At 36.6% G+C, this 18,513-nt stretch overlaps 1 protein-coding gene across 5 annotated transcripts in view; it reads left to right on the top strand.

Moving 5' to 3' along the window:
• The window catches only part of LOC138699801 (membralin), a 432,208-nt gene that overhangs the window by 13,635 nt on the left and 400,060 nt on the right, over nt 1-18,513 (top strand). For 4 of the 5 annotated variants that reach the window (XM_069825971.1, XM_069825970.1, XM_069825968.1 and 1 more), the window contains exons 2-5: nt 10,807-11,325; nt 12,914-13,149; nt 14,465-14,643; nt 17,134-17,195. In XM_069825971.1, coding sequence (XP_069682072.1) covers nt 10,963-11,325; nt 12,914-13,149; nt 14,465-14,643; nt 17,134-17,195 — 840 coding nt within the window. In that variant the 5' untranslated portion in view covers nt 10,807-10,962. The remainder of the gene's footprint in view (nt 1-10,806; nt 11,326-12,913; nt 13,150-14,464; nt 14,644-17,133; nt 17,196-18,513) is intronic. The other variant, XM_069825969.1, reaches the window with a different exon arrangement.

Here is an 18,513-nt window from a genome sequence, read left to right as displayed (position 1 = left end):
ATTCCTAATGAATCAGAGAGTTGTTTGTGATTAAGAGTACTGTTTTCATCGTACTTTCGTAAGATTTCCAGAAAGCGCTTTTCGTTTTAATACTCATAGACACTTCAATGCACTAAGGACAACAAACTGACCAGCAAAAATTTCCAGAATTTTATTACGGTCGAGTGAGAGAGAGTGGATTAGCAAGGGAATTGACTATTGTAACTGTAAGCTGCGCAGGTAAAAGGACACTCATAGACACTTCAATACACTAAGGACAACAAACTGACCAGCAAAAATTTCCAGAATTTTATTATGGTCGAGTGAGGAATGTTGCTTGAGACAGAGGATTAGGAAGGGAATTGAGTATTCTAACTGTAAGCTGCGCAGGTAAAGGGCCGAATAAGAGAGCATAACAAGTGGGTGGAGTATTGTATAGTATGAAGGTTTAATTGCGCAGGTAAAGGGTCGAATACCAATACTTTTCAGGTTAATGGCATCAGTAAGTTAAATGGTCAGAATGTTTCATTGCTGTTACAGTACATTGCCGAAAATTACATCGAAAATATTCCACAAAAATAGAGTATTATGCGGGACTTGAGCGCAACAAACGGGGTATTTTATAAAGGCGTTATATACGAAATGTGCAGGGACCAGACAAAGAAGTGTATTGCACGGGATAGCGTAATAAGCGGGCGCGTCTTATCGAGATTTTACCACAGTCTACTATATACAGTCGCGAAGCTTGAGGTGTTTTTTTGCAAATCTCGTGATAAAGCGCTCCAAGCGGTTAGCAACTAGAAACAATAGACTGTCCATGGTCGACTTTGGACTGTGTCGTATTTCTATCGAGTGCTAGCTCGTTGCGTATTTCACATTGATGCTTGTGAAATGTTCGTTATTGGTTATAATAAAAATGTTAATGGCTAAAATATAATAATTGGAATAATAATATGGGACAAGGAGGAGACGTTTGTAGTGCTATAAATTGTAGCAACAGTAAGAGAAAGAGGCCAGAGTTATCCTTTTTCCGATTTCCGAAAGATTCAGAAAGGTTCCTGGGTTTCCACAAGAATGCTGTGCAGAAACAAAACTCTTAATTTGAAGTTCTTTGTGGCTGTTAGAATACATTATATCCTTAAATTTCACAATGAAATGTTTCAGTCCAACCGAAAGGACATTAGATACCGGTCAAAGTTCCGTCACTTAGGCTGCTATAAATTTCCAGAGAAATAAAGGTTAGGTCTACTTTTTTTTCAGAGGATATATTTTTAATTGTAGCTATTAATTTTGTTATTATTTTTATGTGTTATTTTACTAAAGACGTAGAAAAATTAAGTTTGTTTTAATGAACTTTACTGATCACGTTTTATTTTCAATTCTGGTGGGATTATTATTGCTTAGGCCTAATTTTTTCTTCAAAGGATATGTTTTAATTATAGCTGTTAATTTTTTTGTTATTTTTATTTGTTGCTTTAACTAGAGACGTAGAACAAGTCTGTTACAATAAAATGTATTGATCACGTTTTATTTCCAATTCTGGTGTGATTATTATTGCTTAACCTCATCCCATTTTATTAACTACGTAAGCCTACACTACAAGTACCGGTACACGCAAGTTACTCCATTAATTCATATTTCCATTATTATTGTTGTAAAGAGAAGTGCAAATTAATATTTATTGGTTTCAATTCATAGTTAATTATCGCTATAATCTTGAATGAGTGAAGCTATTATTGTAAATTTCAGTTCGTTTTGCACAAACAAAAATTATATTAACTTATTTCTTGCAGGTATCTTCGAGTTTGTGGTGGAATTTAATATACTTCATTAAAATAATAAATTAACTTTATGCATTTAATATTTAAATAATGAAAGGAAGGTGTTAATTTTTCCAAAAGAACACTACAACGAAAGTGTAACATATTTTGTCGGCTGCTAGGAGAGAGATCTGCGATGATGAGGCGATAGTAGCGATCCTAGTGGTGGGCAACTACCCCTGTTTGCATTTTTACTACATATTGAGCTTCGCGACTGTATATAGTAGACTGTGGTTTTACTGTATTCGGAATAGATTTATGGGCTAGTATCCGTCTTTAAGGAATCATTTATGCTTGATTATGATGCACAGAATGCTGAAACTGAACACACAGTGATAGGATCGCTAAGCATTAGTAGTGGAAATCTAAACCAGATGTTCTTTCTTATTAAGAAATCTATATGATATCCTTAGGTTTCATTATTCTCATTTTGTATCCCAGAAGTCCCTGATTGAAAACACTCTTATCAGTAGCGATAATACAGAAAATCCACTCATTGATACAACTCTGCAGTGTAACTGCTGTCAGCAGTGGCATGTAAAAATGAACAGCCTGTTTCTGCCAACTATTAAGTCGCATGTATGGCTGGTGCATACGTGTATTACGAATCAAACGTATTGAAGAGTTCGCGGGAAAAACGATGAATGTCACATTTCTGTTAAGGATTAGATAATGATCTAATTGAGTCTATAACTGCAAGATGTAGTGCTGTTTCTATAGAAAATAAAGGAAAGGATTACTGTATTCGTGGTGATAATTCTCCTTTTTACCATTTTTCATAAGAACAACATTAAATTTCGTAGTGATCCATTGAATTAGATAATGACATCAACCTTAACAAAACTGTGACATTTATCGTTTTTCCCGCGAACTCTTCATATTGTACTGAAAAATTATAATTTTTTTATTAGAGAAGACGTTGGAAACATATTCTGTCCTCTGTTCTCAAAATAGCCGGAATTTGAGTCAACAAATTTCGGAATGCTATTTGCAGCGCTTTCTGCTCGGTTGAAGCAGCACTTACCTGTATATTTTTTATGAGTGCTTTAAACGTGCGAAGATTATTTGTGTATTAAATTTTAAAGTTTTTTTCATACATATAAGTCTTATTAATTAAGATCCAGCAATATTGCGACATGTACACTATACCTATTACTAGTCTTATCTTAAAAATATAACCATAAAAAAGATTGAATTCGTGCTGTATGTGCTGTGGCTCCTTCCTACATGAAACAAGCATACCATTTTTTCGTACAGACCCAGGAACAAAATTTGGGCCACCTGAATTTTCCAAGTTCCAGTTATAACACACTGTGTATCCTCGTCAAATTTTCCAAGTTCCAGTTAAAACATAGGTCTACTGCATATACTCAGTCAGCACTGAGTATGCGCAGTATGTTATAACTGAAACTTGGAAAATTCAGGTGGCCCAAATTTTGTTTCTGGGTCTGTACATAAGCTGTTCGGAAAATGAATTGGCAGTTCGGTTAACATATCTGTAACAATTAAATTTTAACAATGGTAACAATTGTAAGTAGGAAGGTTTAATAAAAATTTAATGGACCTTTATTTAGAACTGGCTGGGAACACCCGGCATTGCCCGGGTTTTCATTTTTGCTTTTATTTTTAATTAAACTGGTTGCTAGACTTGTCGGAAATCTCGGAAACTCAACTATAGACAACCTCGTTCATAAAGATGATTCTTTACATAGCGTCACTTACATGAATTAATTAATGCCTACCAGGCTTAACTCAATTAAAACAGCTGTTGTAGATCAGGCACCGAGAAGAAAACTTTGCACCATGAGTCTTGCGTTTAACTGTTTTTTAAATTTAATTAGGCCTATATATAATTTTTTTTATTTATTTAATCTGGTGTAGTTAAGGCCACTAGATCATCTCTTCTACATCACCAGAAATAAAATAAAATAGAAAAAAAATCAAAGTATAAACAAAGTAAAACCAACGAAAATATATACAGGCTACAGTTACGCGAACTTTAAATAAGTTAGCATTGTCTTGAAGTTCAGCAAAACAAAAACACACCTTCTGGTACTTATATATCCACTTAGCGTTGACCGAGCATTCTACAGATCTTACATTTCATCTCTGGTGGTCAATGACTGTTAAATTTCAAGTGGCTTATCTTATTCGTGGGCATTACAACCCTTCACCCATCTCTTTTCCTCCCCACCGCAAATGTGACGTTACACAGAGGCAGAGATAAAATGATATAAGATCTGTACATTGATGTAAAGCTGTCCTGACACACTTTTCACGTAATTTCAGACTATGTGTGCTTTCATTTGAATTTCAGAGAGAGCTGACGATAAATAGGGAATTCCCTTGTTAACAGTCTTAACCCGTTAGGGTGTCATCGTCAGAAAAAATTCTCTCTCTGTCGGTCATACCAAAGAATAAATATATACATAATGTAATTTAATTTATATTCGAAGATTTTATACCCCTTGACCGCTGTACGCCAGTTTATATCGCACCCAGTTTTTTTAAATATGACTTGAGAAATTATATCTCAGAAATTAAGGACATATTAATTATATTATAGGCCTATCTTAGTTTGTATACAAAATAAAGATACATTATATAAATTCGCAATAAGTAAAAAATAACAAACAACAATAACAAAAATAATATTTTGGTATACTTAGGCTATATTTTAGAAATTAAGACATTGTTCTTCCCACAATGCTTAACTGATTGGCAATGTGATTATACAGATAGAATCTCGCAGTAACACATTTTCGGACTTGAACAATATTTTGAGAGACGTATAATTTAGAATTAATACAGTGTTATTTTCAGTGGGCTTACGTACATTCACATACTAACATTAACATCATAACAAAAATATCACTGAATTGCTTTTTGGTATATGTAAAGTGCTTTGTTTTCTTCTTCTTTGCATAAATAAATATGTATATAAAATTAAGTATTAGTTTCAAAGGATTCAAGAATTCAGTTGGATAAAATACAGCCTGCTCATTATCTACAACTGTATCGAGAAACTCATAGTACGGTTCTGGACTGTCTAAATTTTGGATTTCATGATGTATCAACAATGCTTTCGTGCTCTTTCTTCCACGGCCTCGTGAAAGTCGATGGTGAATACAACAGACAATAATAAAAAACAATTGATTGTAGAAGATGGCTTTTAATATTATACATGAATGTTTGATTGTATATAATTTTATCTTTTATGTTTTAATTAATTTAATGTCCATTTGTCCGATTTTAATGTAGGCCTAGCCTATGTTCTTCTCCTGGTTATGAAGATTAAATGTGGAAGCTTTGGCACATATCGGTCAAAGCGTCTAGATTTGTATAGAGTACATACATACGTACATACATACATACATAGCCACATTGACTTTTATGTATAAGATCTAAATCATTCACTGGTGCTCCACTTCAAGATTCGTCAAATGATTTTCTTCGTGATTTTTTTTTGTATTGCATAGAATAAACCGGCAAGAGAGACTGATACTTTAGTATTTACAAAAAAGTTTCACTACAAAAAATTAATTATGCCTATTATAATATAATATAGACATGGGTATCCGAAGGAAGGGTCACAGGGGTCATTTGACTCTCCAGGCCTTTCTTGCTTTTTTATGCAAATACCTCATAAAGTCTTGGTTGGGTTCTATCATAACTGAGAAGTGTCTGGATGCTCTTTGCATGCTGAGTGTAGACAAGAGACATCGTCAATCGCCATGAATTATATTAAAAAGTTATAGATACATTTGGGTTGGAGGGGTGATTGCAGTACTTAAACGTTGTACTATAGAAAAGGGCTGCATTTTGTAACAAAATTAATTTATTTGAACTGTGATATACACGACATTAGAAGCATGATGCGAAAGAAAGGATTAGAAAAAGTTTGTGGACTGTCTTTTTTTTTCTCGAGAATGACAAATATGAATAACGTTTGTTAGGTTGAACCTTCGAAGTAATCTATTTACACAGTGATGCAGTGGTTCTAATGGTATTGAAAATCCTCAAAACACTTCTGGAATGTCTCTTTCCTAATGGAGTTAAGTTGCATGTAACAGCTCATTTGATGTCGTCCAATCATCGAATTGTTTCCCTTTTATGGACTGGAATGAAAAAAAAAATTGCAGTAGGACAGGTCAGGCGAGTAGGAAAAGTGAGGAAGCACTTTCTCCTGTTTTCCTCCAAGAACTCTTGCGCTGATAAGGTATTTATGCGGCCTCACCCTTTGTGTGTCAGTTGAGTATGGCAGTGGACATTCAGTGGTAATTGCCATAAAACAATGGTGTAGATGTATTGATTAACAGTCTGGCCTTGGGGAATGACTTCATTATGCACGACATCCTTTGCATAAGAAATGCAGTGAGCATGATATTTGCCTGGTGGTGCCCAAGGTTTTCTTCAATGGCAGCGGTGTGTGTGTGTGTCCGTGCGTGCGCGTGTTTTTCATTTAAAACTAAAACTACATCCACAGGCTCTCCAGTCAGTGGACACTGTTTAAAAATTCGTTGTTGTTACGGTTTGTAATTTCGCATGTCTTTGTTGCAAAGTATTGTAATGTGGACTCTTTATATCAGAGAAGCCTCCAATGTATAATTCCTATATTGAAAGAAGTGTGTGTTGTCTCCACCTGAAGAAAATCTTGTGGGCACCCATGGTATAGGTTGTGCACAGGTTTTGGATAGGCATATTCTGATGTGTTTTACAATATTTATGATTCCCATAGTCTTGTTAAGTTGTGTAATTTTTCCCGTTATATCTAAGTCTTCATGACTCTTGTAATTATCCTTGATATACCCAATTCTTCGTGAAAGACTGTGTAACCAGTGTTGTAGTTGGGCCGGAATACAGTTCCAGTAAACATATGAGGGGCAGTCAAATGAAAACCAGTCTCCATGTGTATATCTCCCATCGGACAAGTTGGTACCGCTGGAATTTGATTACTGAACCAACATCTGGGGGCGACTCGCGAAAGCACAATTACAATCTCTGCTTACACACTAGTCGTTCGTTTATTGTGCTGGAAGTGAGGTTAGAGATACGTGTGTTCGTCCAACATCACTAATGGAGACAGGTAAAGATGAGGTTCGTTCCAACAACAGTCAGGAACCGTCCGTAACCATCGTGAGCATGCGCAGTACAGAAAAAGCGTTCCAACACAATCCGAACCAGTCCTGAACCGGAAACATGTACTGCAGTCGGGCGTTCCAACAAGCTTTTGACACGGGTTCGGAACGGTCAGAAATAGTCCGCGGATTGAGGCATGTACGGAAGAGTACGCGAGACGCGCATGCGCATAAACTCACCAACGTCTCCTGGATACTGAAGAAAGACATGAGGTTCGTTCCAACAACAGTCAGGAACCGTCCGTAACCATCGTGAGCATGCGCAGTACAGAAAAAGCGTTCCAACACAATCCGAACCAGTCCTGAACCGGAAACATGTACTGCAGTCGGGCGTTCCAACAAGCTTTTGACACGGGTTCGGAACGGTCAGAAATAGTCCGTGGATTGAGGCATGTACGGAAGAGTACGCAAGACACGCATGCGCATAAGCTCACCAACGTCTCCTGGATTCTGAAGAAAGACATGATCGACTGTTCACGTCAATGAGGTTAAAGATGAAAAGTGACAGTACAGACGAATAATAAAACTAGAGATTTAATTTAAATTTTCGCCAAAAAGAAGGGGAATGGAAATTATTTGAGTATTGAAATAGTTAATTACAATTTCAACATACAGCTTTGATTAAAAGTATAATAAATAACGTACATACATTAATAATTAAAAAAAGACCTATTTTTTAGATGAGAGTTCCCCAGTACACGACACTGAATTAGCAGAATTCTTGCCTTTCCTTATTTTTTGTCATCTTTTTATAGAAAATGATCGAAATTCTATTTTCTGCAATTAGAATTAGCTGCAAAACGATAATAATAAGCATCTCGTTCTTAGCAAAGATGATCACAGTTATAGCATCTCTGGATTTAGTACATAACGATCCGCGAAAGCGTTCCAACAGCGACCAGTCCAGTTTCAATCCCATAGCAGATGCTCAACTAGCGCATGCGCATAAGATCGTACAGGAACCGTACATGAACTGATCCATGAACCACTTGTTGGAACGAACCTATGATGGACTGTTCGCATCAATGAGGTTAAGATGAAAAGTGACAGTGCAGACGAATAATAAAACTACAGATTTAATTTAAATTCTCAACAAAAAGAAAGGGAATTGAAATTATTTGGGTATTGAAATAGTTAATATAAATTTCAATATGTAGCTTCGATTAAAAGTATAATAAATAACGTACATAAATTAATAATAATAAAAAAGAACTATTTTAGATGAGAATTTCCCAGTACACGACATTGAACTATCGGAATTCTTGCATTCCTTATTTTTTTGTCATCTTTTTATAGAAAATGATCGAAATTCTATTTTCTGCAATTAGAATTAGCTGTGAAACTATAATAATTAAGCAGCCCGTTCTTAGCAAAGATGATCACAGTTATAGTATCTCTGGATTTAGTACATAACGATCCGTGAAAGCGTTCCAACAACGTCCAGTCCAGTTTCAATCCCATAGCAGATGCTCAACTAGCGCATGCGCATAAGATGGTACAGGAACCGTACATGAACTGATCCATGAACCGCTTGTTGGAACGAACCTCGAACAGCGAGGCGTAGTGCGATTTTTGACTGCTGAAGGAGTAGGAGGACGAAAAATCCATCGTCGCATGTCTGCTGTTTACAGCGAACACAGCATGTTGTGTTTGCGTGTATTCCAATGGCACAAGAGATTCCATCTTTGTTCATTTTGTCACTTGTACCAACATTTTTACTCAACCTTTCAATTGCGAACACCTCAGTGACATATTTTATGATTTCGCATCTTACATCATCATTCATTGTATTCGTCGTCATAATGATCATAATTAGTTGTGGCAACAAAATAACGTGGACTAGACCATAGGACTGTTCTGTTTCCACATTACATAGTTGGCTTTACACCTCTTCTTAGAATGACTAATGTATCTTCGAAATCTAGTCTGCTCTAACAGTTAGTAGATTAGACTTCAAAGACTGCGAAATGATGAGAAATAATGAAGCAATGAATGATAATGGTAGAGAAAGTCTGCCTGACAACCAGTTTGCTATAACAAATCCCACAGGCTGGACTCCACTCCCCTTTAGGTTTGGATTGATTAAGCGGGTGAGGACTGTAGTTTGAGACAGTTTTACTTAAGGTAGTTGCGTCGCTGCCCATGTAGCACTAGCTTCTTCTGGCCTGTAGAATAGTTTCTGGTTAAATATAGCTGGAACAGAATTACATATGAAGATCTGAATGGTCATTATGGAACTCTAATGAGAAGACACTTCTTTTCCAGGAAGAAGTTAAAAATGTCTCTGTTGAGAGTGAATACAGAAGGAGACTATTACGCTTATCCTGAATATGATGGTACAGTCCGCATTTCACGAGAAGATCCGAGCAAGGAATGCGAGTTTTTCCCCCACTCTTTTAACCTATCCCCCACACGGAACCGGCCAGCCATTGACTGAGTCTTGTTTGTCCCAACCGGCCAATGACATCACTCTCATCCATCTGCTCCTTCAAGAACGCAGAGTTACTGGCTTACTCTCTCCTCGTACCCCGCAAGTACCATACTCCCTTCGCATGGATCTTCTCGTGAAATTTGGACTGTTATCGTCGTACCTTGCAGAGTGCCAGTAAATCACATAGATACGTAGTAGGAGTGACAAACATTTTAAACAGACTCTTTAGGATATTACCCTTCGAATGGTATATTTAGTTTTTAATATAATCATTATGTTCAGTCCGCTAGTGAATGATAATTTCTTAATCTTGCAAGTGAAGAAATAGATCTACAGTAAAACCTCGATAAGGCGCTGTTTAAGGGACCGTGTGTAAACCGCGTATTAATCGGGACCGCGTATTAGGCGGGTATACTAATTTTGACTTATATACATATCTATCTGTTAGCATTTTTCTTTATTGAAATACATGATTCATGAAATGCAATACAGTATTACTCCATTATGTAATTACTGTAGGCTACTGTATTTTAAAGACATTTACGATACTGTATGTATGTTCTGTACTTAATTCTTTCGAAAAGAGTCATTTATAGTTGTTTGCAGTGTGCGTGTTCTCCAAGTCCTCATGTTTACCACACTTCACTCTCTTGCGCTTACACCCTTCCGACGTCGCAGCTGCAGTGCGATTTTTTATCATTCTTAATGTTGATAATGGTATTCCTAATGAATCAGAGAGTTGTTTGTGATTAAGAGTACTGTTTTCATCGTACTTTCTTAAGATTTAGAATTTTTCCGAAACAGAAAGCGCTTTTCGTTTAACACTCATTGCAATTTATAATCACACTCATAGACACTTCAATACACTAAGGACAACAAACTGACCAGCAAAAATTTCCAGAATTTTATTGCGGTCGAGTGAGGAATGTTGCTTGAGAGAGAGAGAGAGAGAGAGAGAGAGAGAGAGAGAGAGAGAGAGAGAGAGAGCATTAGCAATGGAATTGAATATTGTAACTGTAAGCTGCGCAGGTAAAGGGTCGAATAAGAGAGCATAACAAGAGGGTGGGTATTGTATAGTATGAAGGTTTAATTGCGCAGGTAAAGGGTCGAATACCAATACTTTTCAGGTTAATGGCATCAGTAAGTTCAATGGTCAAAATGTTTCATTGCTGTTATAGTACATTGCTGAAAATTACATCGAAAATATTCCATAAAAATAGAGTAAAGTGCGGGGTATTTTATAAAGGCGTTATATATTAAATGTTCAGGGATCGGACAAAAAAAGTGTATTGCATGGGATAGTGTAATAAGTGAGCGCGTCTTATCGAAGTTTTACTGTACTTGTATTCGCTACTGGAAGTTTTCGTAATGTGTGTATTAGCAGTAAATGTCTTTTGAAATATCTTGTTTTTAATTCTGTCTTGTGTATTTGTTTCAGAAGTCTGAGTAGGAGAAATGACCCATCAGTGCAGCTATTTAGAAGCACTACATACTGGCCTTTTGTGGCTCAACTTACTGCTGATCGAGTTTCCATTCGGATTTGAGTGGAAATCAGTAAGCATAGGCTGAAATTGTGATTTGCTGCTGTAAGAAGATGCCAAGAGACAATGAATCTGGTTCAGAAGGTGGAGCAGGAAGTGGTGTGGTTGCAGAGCCAGTGCCAGCAGCACCACCACCACCACCGCCCCCGCCATCACCACCACCTCCACCTCCACCAGTAGCGGCAGGGGGCGGAGGCGGGAATGCACAGTTACCTGCAGGAGATAATATTGGAGCTGCAGGAGGCAACAATAATACCAACAATAACAATCGCACTCGCAATAACAACAACCAGAATCCTCTCATCAACGTTAGAGACAGGCTGTTCCATGCTTTGTTCTTCAAAGCAGCCTTAGCATATGCACGCACCTTTCCAAGGCCTGTGAGAAGGTTCCTCGAGTTTATAGTGTTATTGAAGGTAAGAATATTGCTTGTTGTCACATCTTCTTTCTACAGAATTAATGTAATGCAAGGTCTGTGAAAGAAGTATGAAAACTTTTCACGATTCAGAATATATCACATGAAAGAAACAAGTCTCTAAGTGGTGCCTTTGCATCTTGTTTATATTCTTGTTCTCGTTATATTTTTTGTTATTCATCTCGGTTTGCACTTTTATGACATTTCTTATTAATGTTTCTGTTTTTTTTTCTGTCTCATTTTAATATCTTCTTGTTTTTCTTGTTTCTCCTGCTCACGCATATCTTACCCCTTTTGCACTTGCTCTTTTTGTTCGTATTCTAATTCTTATTTTATATGGTTGTTGTATTTGTTGTTCTTGTTTGGCGAGTTGGTTGATCGGTTAGTAGACTTGATCAGCTGTAGTTGAGTAAAATTTGTGTGAGTTGTATATGTTACTAAACAATAGTTAGAAATTGCCCTTTTTCATTAGATGATGTGTAGAAAATAAGCTAAAAATAAAGTGTATAGGAAAGAAATTAAAAATAATATACATATAGAATAAGGCAAAGGTGACGTCTTCTCATTTCTTCCATCCACCACATGTTTTTATCTCTGGTCATAGAACTACCATTTGCTGATATTGTGTTTAGAGCTAATAATGGAAAAAAATCTAAATAACAATATCTTTATGATATAGGGGTCAGCATGCTGGTCTCTTATGCTGAGGGCTCGGGTTCGATTCCTGGTTCGGTTGAATTTCCTGGTTGAGATTTTTCAGGGTTTTCCCTCAACTGTAAGACAAATGTCAGGAAATTCGGGCCACAACATCCCTGAATATCACCGGCTTCATTCATCACCAAAATCATATTCATAATAAATCAGTAAACATTTACAGACGCCATCTAGTTCGCAACAGTAGAACCAGTACTCAACAATAGTACAGAGGCCTTCGGATTTCACCTAAAAGATTAACTCACGATATGACCAGAGATGTTAAAGCGAGTATAAATAACTTAAAAAAAAAGTTATGGAATCCATTCCACTACCCCTTGAAACTCATTACTATGAAAGCATGCCTAATAATCCATGAAATAATGTAATGTCAACTATAACATAACTTGTTTTTAAATAACATTGTACTGTCCACAGCAACTGTCATGTTGAGGAGTTCTCACCATCTACTGTGGAGTCCACACCTGTGGAGTAACAGTCAGCGCATCTGGCCGCGAAACCAGGTGGCCCGGGTTCGAATCCTGGTCAGGGCAAGTTACCTGGTTGAGGTTTTTTCCGGGGTTTTCCCTCAACCCAATATGAGCAAATGCTGGGTAACTATCGGTGCTGGACCCCGGACTCATTTCACCGGCATTATCACCTTCATATCATTCAGACTCTAAATAAGATGTTGATACAGCGTCATAAAATAACCCAATAAAATATAAAAAAATCTACGGTGGACTATATGTACTAACTGAGGAATCACACTTTTTTACTTCTATTTGCAGTGCTTTTATGTAGAAAGTTAAATGATTAGTTAATATTGAAGTTAGTATCTTGTAAGTTTGTAGATAATATAAGCATGAAAAATTACACATATTTAATTGTTTCAGGCTATCACTGCTTTTTTTGTGCTGGCGTACATACATGTAGTTTTTTCACGTTCACCTACGAATTGTCTGGAACATATAAAAGATGACTGGCCTAGAGAGGGAATTCTTCGAGTTGAAATACTTCGTAATGGTGCTGATGACTACAACATTGAAAAATCATATGCTAAAGAAGAAAAACTTAGGCATGAAAATGTTGGTGATTTGAGCAGCGTGTTAGGAATTCTTGCAAGAGATGGGTAAGATAAATTTTATGCTAAAACTACCTGCAGAAAGTATTTTATGTGTAATGAATATTCATTCATTCGCTCATAGTTCATAGTTTTCTACCCAGGGACGGGTTCTTCACTTCAAACCGAGCGTTCTCCAATTTTTCCTATTTTCCACCTTCCTCTTAGTCTCATCGTATGATCCATATATCTTAATGTTATCTATCTTCTGATACCTTCTTCTTTCCCAGACTTTTTTCTCCTTCACCATTCCTTCCATTGCCTTCAGTAGACAACTTCTTCTTAGCCAGCAACTCAGATAGGCTAATTTCTTTTTTTCTTCCTAATCAATTTCAGCATTATTATTTCTTCATCACTGTGCCTAGGATGTATTATGGTTCGTATTTGTGAAATGTATTTTAGAGAATAGTACGATTTGTTATGTAACAAGCATGTAAGCTTAAACAATGTACTATATTTGCTGGAGTATAAGACACACTCCTTTTCCTATAGATATTTATGAGAAAAGAATAATTTCGCTATATATTATAATGAATTTACTAAAAAGTACAAGTTTTATAGGTCTTTATATCTAAATAAATAAGCTATCTAGGAAACACTGTAGTTTGGTACCTTCTAATCTTAATCCTAAAAATCCAGAAATTCAATTCCAGAGCAAAATGAAGAATCACTTGAAACCTCTTCTATGCCTAGGGCATCAATGCCCATTTTTGAGCTTCTATGCTTACTTATTCTTTTGAACATTTACCATACAAATCTCATGGAATTTTACTTCAGAGAAGGTCATACAGTGCGATAATTTCTCGTTTTCTTTATAGGCGGTTATGTGTTATGAATAAATGTTGGGGTAAAGGCAAGGAAAAGCCTGATAAAACCTGCCCAGATTCTATCTTTTGGAGCCGCCAGTATGATGTATGATCGAGATGTAGCAAGTGGACTCATGTTCTGAGGCTACACTCGGGCATGGGTTAGAATCCTGCTTGGGTTGTAATTTAAAATTCGAATTTACCAACCAAAAATATATAAGTAAAATAGAGTCATAAACAAACAGATTACGTAGTTGGTTTTTTCTAGGTTTCTCTCCAGCTGGTTAACTCAAATGCCTGATAATCACATGACATATCCTCTGACTCATCATGCCAAAATACCATATCTTACTGTCCCCAATTCCACTAATGCTTTCGTCTGCACTTACTGGAATTTTTACCCCCTCCCCCATTCTCCAGCATGGGAATCCTTCTGGAAATTATGTGTTATTATTTCAATCTGCTAAGTCTATGACATTCTTTTATTACATCCATGTAATGAAGTGTCTTGTTTCTAGGTTTGTTAACATTGAGCCCTCGGCTGTGGAAGAAGTTGCACAAGAGCCAAATGGAGTTTCGGAAGCAAGTCTGGGTAATAGCAGTATGGATGGAAAAATACTGAGTACTGAGGTTGGCAGTGGTATCCGTCCTGTTGAAGAGGAATCCACAAAACTTAGAATAGCAAATATATCAGAAAGTAAGTTTCATTACAACCACACTATTGCTTGTATGAGTTAAGTTCCACACTAGTACTGCCACATGAATTCACATGCAAATATCACCCAATTGCCAAAACATAACAAATCTTAGGTCTTTGTTAGATTTTGTTATACGAAAGTGCGTAGATATAATTTTTAGACCTATATATGAATTTTTTTTTAATACTTTTCCTCTAGCTGTAGTTCGATTCACTTATTGTATGGCTGAAACTAATCATACTTACATCAGTCTTTTTCAAAATTACTTTTCTCAGAAATTATAAAAGATACAAATGTAGAAAAAATAGGGCATATGTAACATACCTTTATGTATACAACCAGTTAAATAAATTTAAAATTCCACTGAGCAGTTGCCAAAAAAATTTTTTTTTCATTCATAATATTTTTGCATTAAGATTTACTACAAATTATTTTTAATGTTTTCTGAAGATAGAAATAATCTTATTTTTTTAACCTACTGTGTAAAATGCAATCACATTGATATTGTATATTAATTTCAGCCTTCTGGGTACAATACTTTCTGAGAAAAGTGCACCAATGTCACAAAAATAAAGTGCAGAAAAATGATGTCAAAGTTTCTAGATCTTGCAATGTTAAATTCCTCAATTTTGTGCACTATCCTCAGAAGTGATAAAAGATACAAATGTAGGAAAAGTAGGATATATGTAACATACAGGGTGGCGCACGAAATGTCATACAGTTTAGATTGTTTATATAACCTTTAATATACAAAATATGTCATATAATCTTATATTACATTTCTCGTCTGAATATGCATGATTGACGAGCATGCAGGACGTGTTCAATATGTCCACCTTGTTGGCATATCACCTCTTCGAGGTGAACCCTGATTTTCCGACCACCCTACGACACAAGTCATCTGTCAGTCCCTGAAAGAAAGTCGTGATAGCTGCTCACAGTTGCATTAGATTTCCTGGTTTATTGCGATAGACTGTCTCCTTCAAATATACCCATAAGAAATAGTCACAGGAATTGATATCCGGGCTGTGTGGTGGCCATATTGAATCAACCTGAAAATGTTCAGGATATTGATGGGACATTACACGGGGTTCAAACTGTTCATGCAGGAAATCCAGAACAACTTTTGCTGAATGAGGACGAGCTCTGTCTTGCATAAACCATTGTCTCTCCATTGGTAGCCTTGTTGCATAGAGTTGCGGAAGAAAATTATTTTGCAACATGTCCATGTAGCGTGCAATGTTAATAGTGTCGTTAAGAAAGAAAGAGCCAATGACTGGAAATTGCACTACACACCCACTTTAATTTTCAATCTCGTGCACAATATTAGGAGGTTTTCTCGCCCAAAATCTGACATTCTGCTTGTTCACACAACTGTTCAAATAAACGTACACCTTATCGGAGAACCACATGTTATGAATCATGCCATCATCTTCTGCAAGAGCCCAAGTAGCAAACTGTACTCGCTGTTCCTTGTCATTCGTCATTAGTTTATGCAGCACTGCAATTTTGTATGGGAATAATTTCAGATCAGCATGAAGTATCCTCTGAAGAGAACGACGTGAGATGCCCAAATTGGCAGAAGCTCGTCTGGTGGATTTAACAGGACTTCGTGTCAAAGCCAGTCTCACCGCCTCAATATTCTCAGGAGTACGGACTATGGCGGCATGTGGTCGTTTCTTTTCTAAAACACTGCTGCCATCAGTTTCAAATTTTGCGGCTAGTCTATACACTGTCTGTCTGCAGGGAGCCCACCTCATACGAAAATAAACACGAAAGCGTTCCTGAGTCACGGTTACACTCTTTGTTTCTGCGTAAAATAACACTGTCTTCAATTTCTGTTCGAATGTCAACCAGCCCATGTTCGTCATGTTTCACAAATCTCAGCATGTGGCACTGTGCATGCGTGACATTGACAAATGCTGCCTTCTGCTGAACCATGCATGAACTAAGGCTACTCGTCACAAAATTTGAAAGTTCTAAACCCAAAATTAAACGTTTTATTAAATATTTTCAGTGTATGACATTTCATGCGCCACTCTGTACTTTTATGTGTATAATCGACTAAATAAATTTAAAATTCCACTGAGCGGTTGGCAAAAAAAAAATTTTCATTGCTAACATTTTTTATATGAAAAATTACAACAATATTTTTGCTGAAGATAGGACTAAAAGCTGACAATTATAAAAAATAAAATCATATTATCATTTTACACATATTAAACTAGCGAAAAACGATAAAAACCAAAATTTCATTTTTTTGTCAAAATTCGGTATATCATATATTACTAAGTCTTCATTAAAACTTTGGATTGTTTGTGTGTGAATGCTATTTCCACTTAGACCCCTGGTTTCATGAAGTGAAATTCTGTGATGTACTTTCATTCAATTGTTATGTGATAAAAATTCTTTTTGTCTTACCTGTGTTTTTTATTTTACACGTAGATATAAGTTAGTACCTTCTAGTAAATACGAAAATTATGTTTCAGGCACAGAGGTTCCAGCTGTGTCATCAACAGTATGGGATGGTACAACTCCTGAACCTGAACAAGTAAGTTGAGGTCTAATGAGGGAATTTTGATACTCACTGCAAAAAAAAGTGCCAGTACTTATATAAGGTTGCGAAATTAAAGCCTTGAATAAAAGTAGCTCTCAGTCCTGAGTAGATAATGCTCACTCAACTAGCACCGCATGTTAAATGTTAAATGCATATCCTTCTTTCGCATATTATGTGACAGTAGGAATTCTACTGAGGATGGTGATTCAACTACTCCTATCTATTACATGCCACAGTAATGCAACATTCTACTGTAAGTAAGTTTTCACACTGTTTCAGTTAACACATTTACTGCTGGGCATTTAAAGGCCTAGCCTCTTAACCGAACCGGGGGTTTTAAACATGACATACGTTTTGCAGTGGCATTAAATCGACTATGGTCGACGCTGGCAATTTTACACGTTCATACCAAAATCGACATAAGTCGACTTCGGCCGTGAATGTGTTAATATGGGTACCTAATTTTTTATTTTGTCTCTCGGATATGGAGGTTTTTGTTTGCAGTCTGAATGGAATTTACTAAAGATAATTATTTTTTTGGTCCTACAGAATATATCTGTTATGGTGACAATTAGTATTAGAGGAGAAAAATTCGCTCCGGCTCTGGGGATCGAACCCGGGTCCTTGGTTCTACATACCAAGCGCTCTCACCATTGAGCTACGCCGGAGTCCAATCCACAGCACCGGATCGAACTCCCCTCCTCCAGTGTTTTTCCCTTTGTGGCCTGACTCCAAGTTGGGCGTGTATGTTGACATTTTATTAAGTCAACTGCTACTATACAAGGAGCGCACTTAGTTGAGTGACTTGTTGACTGGAATTCCACAGTAATATGCACAGTAATCCGTACACAAATATGCACTGTTGCTAAAAGAATTTACTAAAGATTATTATTTTTTTTTGGTCCTATGCATATTTGTGTACGGATTACTGTGCATATTATTGTGGAATCCCAGCCACCAAGTCACTCAACTGAGTGTGCTCCTTGTATAATGGCAGTTGACTTAATAAAATGTCAACATACATGCCCAACTTGGAGTCAGGCCACAAAGGAAAAAACACTGGAAGAGGGGAGTTCGATCCAGTGCTGTGGATTGGACTTCACATTGCTCAATGGTGAGAGCGCTTGGTACATAGAACCAAGGACTCGGGTTCGATCCCTGGCGCCAGAGCGAATTTTACTCCTCTAATATTAAATATGAATGGAGCTTACAATGTTAGCTCAGTAATTGTTCCTTTGTAAGAAAGAATTACAGTATTGCTGAAATTACATTGATAAAGTCTGCTAAACATTAAAAAGAAGTGGGATAGGCC

Source organism: Periplaneta americana, chromosome 5 (assembly GCF_040183065.1).
Source record: "Periplaneta americana isolate PAMFEO1 chromosome 5, P.americana_PAMFEO1_priV1, whole genome shotgun sequence".
Lineage (NCBI taxonomy): Eukaryota > Metazoa > Arthropoda > Insecta > Blattodea > Blattidae > Periplaneta > Periplaneta americana.
The sequence above is the reverse complement of the archived record's forward strand: the minus strand, read 5'-3'. Positions and strand labels throughout refer to the sequence as shown.